At 36.1% G+C, this 7,513-nt stretch overlaps 1 protein-coding gene across 1 annotated transcript; it reads left to right on the top strand.

Annotated features, from left to right (window-relative positions):
* snrpg (small nuclear ribonucleoprotein polypeptide G) lies at nucleotides 1-6,661 on the top strand. Its single transcript, XM_023290490.3, has 4 exons — nucleotides 1-136; nucleotides 334-356; nucleotides 3,677-3,801; nucleotides 6,425-6,661. The coding sequence occupies exons 1-4, from the start codon at nucleotides 105-107 to the stop codon at nucleotides 6,473-6,475; spliced, it is 231 nt and encodes a 76-aa protein (XP_023146258.1). The 5' UTR covers nucleotides 1-104; the 3' UTR covers nucleotides 6,476-6,661.
* Nucleotides 6,662-7,513: the final 852 nt, after the last annotated feature.

Below are 7,513 nucleotides of genomic sequence, written 5' to 3'. Positions count from 1 at the left end.
CGCATGACGGAAGTCCGCTGCTCGACTTCCGGGTCTCCGTCGCACGCTTTCCTTCCGCGGGTTTGTGAAACGAAGAACGAACGCTTTCGGACAATACCGGCAAAATGAGTAAAGCACACCCGCCCGAGCTGAAGAAGTAAGTCTTATGTGTTAATTAAACGTTTAATTCTATTCTGTTTTGTGTTTGAAAGTATCTAAAATGCTACAAACACAGAAACTCTCCTAGGTTGTTTTGTAGTAGCATCAAGCTAACATTAGCTAGCGTCAATGACTGACTTTATGTTTCACCTGGGAGCCTCTGAGACCAAAACTAACGTGGTTTCTCTGTTTCAGGTTCATGGATAAGAAGCTTTCATGTGAGTATGACCAAAAACCCATATTTAAACATATCGAATATTAGAGTAAGATTGAAACCTGAATCTTATCTATTGTTTTAAAGTGTTTATGAGCCTTGAAACATTAGCTCCATCTGCTTTGTTTATTGAGCTTAAAGCAACGTCCAAGGTTTAAATTTAAAAAGCACATTTGCTCAACAGTTTTAAAGTCAACAATCCAACCAGTATCTGTGCTTTAAGCCTCCTATTGTGAACCATTTTAGTTAACACTTGGATATTTCTTAGGCCTATTTCAGACATGAGATGTGTAACATTGGTGGCTTTATTATTATGGGTTATTATTATTATTGGTTCTGTTAGATGCTCAACCTCGTCTCCATGTTGAGGATTATTTATAATTACAAGTGAATATTGAAGTTGTTGTGCTTTGGAGACACATGTTGTTGCTGCAGGTATTTAATGAATTCAGAGAAGAGACTCTTACAAACTGCTGAATGCAACAAACTGAACTTCTGTTCTGCTCCTGTTAATATTTAGTCAAATTCACATTCATTATTCGTGAGTCATTAATCTGAGGTGCTGATCTTTCTTCAGTTAATTTTTAGGGACATTTTGGTTGTAGTTTAAATCATGTGAAACTGTTGGGGAAAGCGAGTAAAAAAATGTACTTTTGGGAGTTTCGGGTTTACATGTTCAGTTTAAGATATCTGTGTAGGAATCAGAGTCTGTGCAAGTACAAAGGAAGATCCTTGATAACTGACTGAAAAGACTGAAATATATTTAATTTTATACATTTTAACAAACAGATTAAAGATTTACAGACAAGAACTGGTACTTTAAATATCTTTTAACCTCTATAGGACCACATTTGACTCATCTATCAAATATATGGTTATAAAAAATATCTCTTATCCTTTCCTTTTTCTCAAATAGAATTAATAAAAATGTGTTTTAAATCATTTTAAGCATCTATACGACAATCTAGACCAGATTTAGCCTGTCTAAATATATTGGTTTTAGATTTGGACCTGGTCTAATGTGGTGACATCTCTCTTATTTTTATACATTTTTGCATAAAAATAACAAGTTCACAAATCATACATTGTTCTTTAAGTAATATTTATCTCTTTTGACCCTTCTAATTAAATCAATTTTAAGATATCTCTTTGGGAATCAGAGTTTGCAATTAAAAAGGAAGACCCTTCCTTTTTAAGACCCAATTATATCATCTTAAATTCGATTTGTAATGATTTTTTTTCTATATATATCATTTGTTGCTGGCTAAAGAAATAATGGGTATGATTCACATTTAAGTAATTCTGTTTGATTTTAGCAACAAAAAAAGCCTTTTGAAACGCCTGACCTTATATAAAAGTGAAAAAATGATTAATTCAAGAAACTAATAGGAGTTGTTGTTGCTAACAGTTATTGTCTTTGTCGTTTAATTGCTGGAATATTTTCACGATCAATCAACAGATTATTTAGTCTGTGAAATGTCAAAAAAGGAGAGAGAAACATAAACATTGCCAGTCATAACTTTAGAGGAGCCAAGTTAATATGTAGAAATGCCTTTTTTTCATCTGACCAAAAGTCCAAACCACAAAAACCAACAATTCACTTTTAGGACAGAGGAGCAGCAAATGATCCTGGTTGAAATAATTCATCTACTACTTTGTTAATCCCACTAATATCTTTGCACGCCTTGAATTATTATTAGAACTGCAGCTGAATGATTGTTCTCACTGTCGGTTAATCATTTTCTCCAACATTAACTTTAAATTTACTGTGATGTCAAGACAATGAAGAGCAAAATGTTCTCATGTGAAAAGCTAGAACCATCAAATTGCTTTGCATTTTATTTGAACAGTGAAAAACTGATTTATTAAATTGTTTTATAGAAAAAGAAAGATTAATTAACTAACCAGTTGAACTCAAATAGCTTTACTGATCCTAAGTAGTACAGAAATATGATCTGAATTACTGATCTCCATACCTTCTTGCACGTGATTAGTAGGCCTTATCAGATATCAGTTTGGACAGCATGTTCATGAAACAGGTAGTAGTAGTATTGTGTGCCGTTTAAGAAAGGCCCTGAAAGGTTTGAAATAGGAATATGCATTTGATCCCCCACATCACCAGCCACCTGAACCGGTCTGAAACGGTAAACAGTGAAATAGTGAAATGCTAGCTTAGCATCATAATCTAGTGTTTACTATGCATGTACACTACTGTTCAAAAGTTTGTGGTCACCCAGACAATTCCATGTTTTCCATGAAAACTCACACTTTTATTCATGTGCTAACATAACTGCACAACGGTTTTCTAATCATCAATGAGCCTTTCAACATGATTAGCTAAAACAATGTAGCATTAGAACACAGGAGTGATGGTTGCTGGAAATGAGCCTCTGTACTTCCAGTGTTTCCTCTACATTCATTTAGGAGTGGTGGGACACCATTCCTAAATCCTAGCTGCCGCTCCTTCAAATTTCTCTGTCTTTTTTTTTTTTTTTTTTTTAAATTGTCACAAATACACCACCGCCGCATGTCTCCACCTTCACAGCAGAGTCCTGCACTGTGTCGGGTACTCACGAGTACTAAGGTAAACTACAGATAACTATCTTGTTCAGTATCTACTCTTTGATACGTCGTGTTAATACGACGTTAATTACTCGCGAGAGCGCAGCCTTTAAAGTGACGTCACGTCAAGCACCAGGTCAGAGTCAGAGGAGTGTCATCGTGGAAAATAGCGCAGCGACTTACTGGAGAAAAGTTATTAGCCGAAGATAACTCAGAATAGATTTAACAACTTAAATAGACATTCACAAAATATTGATGGCAAGCTAACATTACGTAACATAACGGTAGCTTCAGTTAATTGGGCCTGGTGCCAACTCAGTGTCGCTAATGTGAGTAAACTAATTGATAGTATTCAGCTAATATTTACACACCATGGTGTAACTGCTGACTTCATTTTCAGATGAGCTTCTTCAAATCTGCAGTCAAGTGCCATTTGTTTAAGCTTCCCAGAGAGCCTGCCACCACTGCTGAAAAAATTCTGACCCCTGTGTAGATATTCTATTAAAAATCAGCTGTTTTACCACGTTAACAATGTCTAGACTGTATTTCTGATTCTTCTAATGTTATCTTCATTGGAAAAAAAAAACTGCTTTTCTTTCAAAAATAAGAGCATTTCTTAGTGACCCCAAACTTTTGAACAGTAGTGTATGTTGGCATGTGAGGAACCAAACCTGCACCACAATCCCCTCAGCTCCAGGAAACCGAGCGACTAAACCCAACACACCATCTTCCTCAAAGAGATTTCTTTCCCGTCCTTTTCAGTGAAGCTGAACGGAGGCCGACACGTTCAGGGAATCCTGCGAGGGTTCGACCCCTTCATGAACCTGGTGGTGGACGACTGTCTGGAGATGGGTCCTGGAGGACAGCAGAACACCATCGGCATGGTGGTCAGTACTTCAGCTCGTGTCGTCTTAGTAAATTCAGTATTGTGAAGCAAGTTCAGGGCTTATTCTGAAATCTGTATTTACTCTCTGTCTACATATTTGATGGTCCATATTCAGATTTTGAACATTACTGTCTATGTTGTGTGCTCAAACGTTCCCGGAGTGGGATGAAAATTGCATTTGAGTGTACCAGAAATCACACTTTACTGCTCAGTGTGGAGTACAGTATTTATATAGAGTAGTAAATAAAGTAGTGATTAGCGCCTTCTAGTTTTTTATTTATTTTTTTTTATATTAAAGTGAAAGAACAGTCAGAGTGAAAGCAAACAGGGTCCCTAAGTCCTTATATAATCTCTTAATTCCATTAGGTTGTACATGTGTCAGCTCACAGCAGAGCAAACAGGAGGAAATGGTGCGTTTGTTGGACTATTTTCAGCTGTGCAGTAATCCATATTTGTGAAGTGGCAGGCCGTCCAACAGTGTGACTCACTGATGAGATTTTAATAGAATTTGAACCACAGTGGAGCTCAGCAGCACAGAGGAACAGGATTTATCAGGCTTTAGATGCACACACACCCACAGAGTCATACATCTGTTGGTATTTTTGGCCGTTTTATTGGATTTGTTGACAATAAGCATTGAAATATAACTTCTTACAGCCGCAGATATTTAGATTTCCAGCAGCGTGAGAAGTGCAGATATAACAGTAGAAATGACTCATTCGGTTTAATTTGTCATCTGAGCCTGACTGAACCGTGTCAGAGTGTCTGAAAGGAATACAGAGATTATTACATCGGTACTGGGGCTGCAGCAAAACTAAGGAAATTCAATAAAGTTATTGTTCACGGGGTAGAAATAAATCTGCACTATGAACCAGAGTGTTGTGATCCAAATGAAATGTAAGAAAAGAGTCATAAATAAGCATAAAAAAGCTGATATTTGCAGCATAATAATTCACGTTAACCTCATTATTTTGTACTAAAATAACAAGAGACCAGTGTGCCCCTCCCCGTATTCATATGATTTCTGAATGAACCGGTGACTCCAGCACTAAGAACTACTGAGGAACGTAATGACAAGTGAGCTGCTGCTTCTAGATTATGTTGGTTTTTGAGCTGCAATATGCAAAATGCTGTTTGTAAAGTTTACATTCATCTTTAAATCATTTGTTTAAACAAAAGCCCTGGTTAGGATTTTAAATACAGACACAGGTGGGGTGTTTTGAGAGTTCAATATTTAAAATTAATCTCAATTTTTAGCAAGTTTGGAATAAATGCTGTCTATTAAAGGAAACTAGTTTCCTGATGATAGTCTCACCAACACAGATTCAGAATTTTAGGGTTTTTTAAAATCTTTAATCTTGTCAGCTTGCAGGGTTTGGCTGTCTGGATTGTTATCCTTTTTCAGAATCTGTTGAATGTTCAAATATGTGACCGCGTTGATTTGCATGTTCATAGAAGCAAAGGTGTAGAGCAGGAGGTTCAAACTCATCTTAGTTCAGGTTCCACATTCAGCCTGATTTGATCTCAAGTGACCAGTAAAATCACAGCATAATAACCTATAAATAACCACAACTCCAAATTTTTCCTTTGTTTTAATGCAAAAAAGTACATTGTGAAAATGATCACATTTAAGGATTTTTTTTTTTTTTGCAAAACATTTTGAACAACCTGAAATTTCTTCACAAAAAAAGTTCAATTTCATCAACATTATGCCTCAGTTTATCATTTACACATTGCAACTTCCAGATCACAGAGTGTCTACAAAGCAACACAACATTTAGTCACAAGAGTATGGAACTGAGCGATATAGTATTTTACTTTTTGATCAAAATGACAAAAGTCAGAGAAAAAAAACAACAAAAACAAGACAAAATCTTCCAAAAATGAGACACAAAATGACAAAAGAACAATGAGCAATCTAGTATTTTACGATCAAAATAACAAACAAAAGGCAAAAAGAAGACAAAATATTACAAAAAAGAGACACAAAATGATGCAAGCGAGAGACAAAGCAACAAAAAACTGACAACACAAGTGAGACAAAGAGGAAACGCAAAACGACGAAAACGAGAAACAAGCGACAGAAGTTCAACCAAAAAACAAAAGACAAAATTTTATAAAACTGAGACACAAACGACACAAGTGAGAAACAAACCGACACAAAATATACAAAAAACAGAAGCGAGACAAAAAAACAAAACGACAAAAAAACCAAACAAGCAACAAAAATCAGACAAAAAAAGCCAAAAATCAACAAAAATGAGACACAAAATGACAAAACAACGAGCCATATAGTATTTTACTTTATGATCAAAACAACTTGTCATGGTCCAGAAATTGTTTTAAATTTACAGTTTTACAAATTTACCGTTTGCAGTTAATGTCTTCTCTGTAATTTTTACACTTTCAAAGTCAGGCCAGACTGGACCCTCTGGTGGGCCACTTTTGGCCCACGAGCCGTATGTTTGCCACCGCAAGTGTAGTGTTATTTCAAGGCATGAAATTATTACTTTCATGGAAAAAATGTTGTAAATGTGTGATTTTCAAGTACGGTGCTGATCTGTGGGGGGTTTGATCAATGCCAGGAGAAGAAGTCTGACTCAGTTTGACCTCGTTCCTTCCAGGTCATCAGGGGAAACAGCATCATCATGTTGGAGGCCCTGGAGAGAGTATGAGAGGAGGAGCAGAAGGAAAAGAAAACAATCCACAACTTTTTACATTCTGTTAACTGTTGTTTTTGTTTTTTTATTAAAGAGGCACAGTGGTTCTGTGTCTTCGAAAATGTCTGATTGTCACTGGCAAGGATGTTTTGTTTGTTTTTGAATTGTGCAACTTTGTGAATAAATTAGTTTTCCTTTGTATTTGTTTTTGTGCATTCAGTTCAGTGCATTACCATCATACAACTTCTAACCGACAACCAGGTCAAATGTTTGATTACTTTGGAGAGTTTTGGGTGGTGTTTTACATATTTCCCTCCACCAAAGTCTTTCTGCTTCACAGGCGGTTGATTTTCAGTTCCATAATCATTTAAAAAGAACATACTGATCCAATGTGCGGTGTGAGATTTCTGGGGGAGATTTACAAGCATATACAGGAAAGATCTGATTTACAGACGACCTTTCAAAAGTTTGGGGTCATCCAGACAATTTCATGTTTTCCATTAAAACTCACACTTTTATCCATGTGCTAACATAACTGCACAAGGGTTTTCTAATCATCAATGAGCCTTTCAACACCATTAGCTAACACAGTGTAGCATTAGAACACAGGAGTGATGGTTGCTGGAAATGTTCCTCTGTACCCCTCTGGAGATATTCCATTAAAAATCAGCAGTTTCCAGCTACAATAGTCATTTACCACATTAACAATGTCTACACTGGATTTCTGGTTCATTTAATGTTATCTTCATTGGAAAAAAACTGCTTTTCTTTCAAAAATTAGGACATTTCTAAGTGAAAATCATTATTTCCAACCTCGTCAGTGTCTTGACTATATTTTCTATTCATTTTGCAACACATTTGACGAATAAAAGTATGAGTTTTCATGGAAAACATGAAATTGTCCAGTTGACCCCAAGCTTTTCAACAGTAGTGTATATACAATCCTCCATATGAGAGCGAGTAAGAGTCAATTCCATCATTTTGAAGCAAAAAATGGTATGGTAGGCTGTTTTTTCATCAATATCCTTTTGCTGAGTGAAGCTGCTGCTAGGG

The sequence above is a fragment of the Amphiprion ocellaris genome, chromosome 8, assembly GCF_022539595.1.
Source record: "Amphiprion ocellaris isolate individual 3 ecotype Okinawa chromosome 8, ASM2253959v1, whole genome shotgun sequence".
NCBI lineage: Eukaryota > Metazoa > Chordata > Actinopteri > Pomacentridae > Amphiprion > Amphiprion ocellaris.
Note: the sequence above shows the minus strand (reverse complement) of the source record. Positions and strands in the feature narration are given on the sequence as shown.

Coding starts and splice junctions, on each gene's coding strand:
- snrpg (XM_023290490.3), top strand. CDS start 105: ATGAGTAAAGCACACCCGCCCGAGCTGAAGAA. Junction 137..333: donor CACCCGCCCGAGCTGAAGAA/GTAAGTCTTATG, acceptor TCTCTGTTTCAG/GTTCATGGATAAGAAGCTTT. Junction 357..3,676: donor CATGGATAAGAAGCTTTCAT/GTGAGTATGACC, acceptor CGTCCTTTTCAG/TGAAGCTGAACGGAGGCCGA.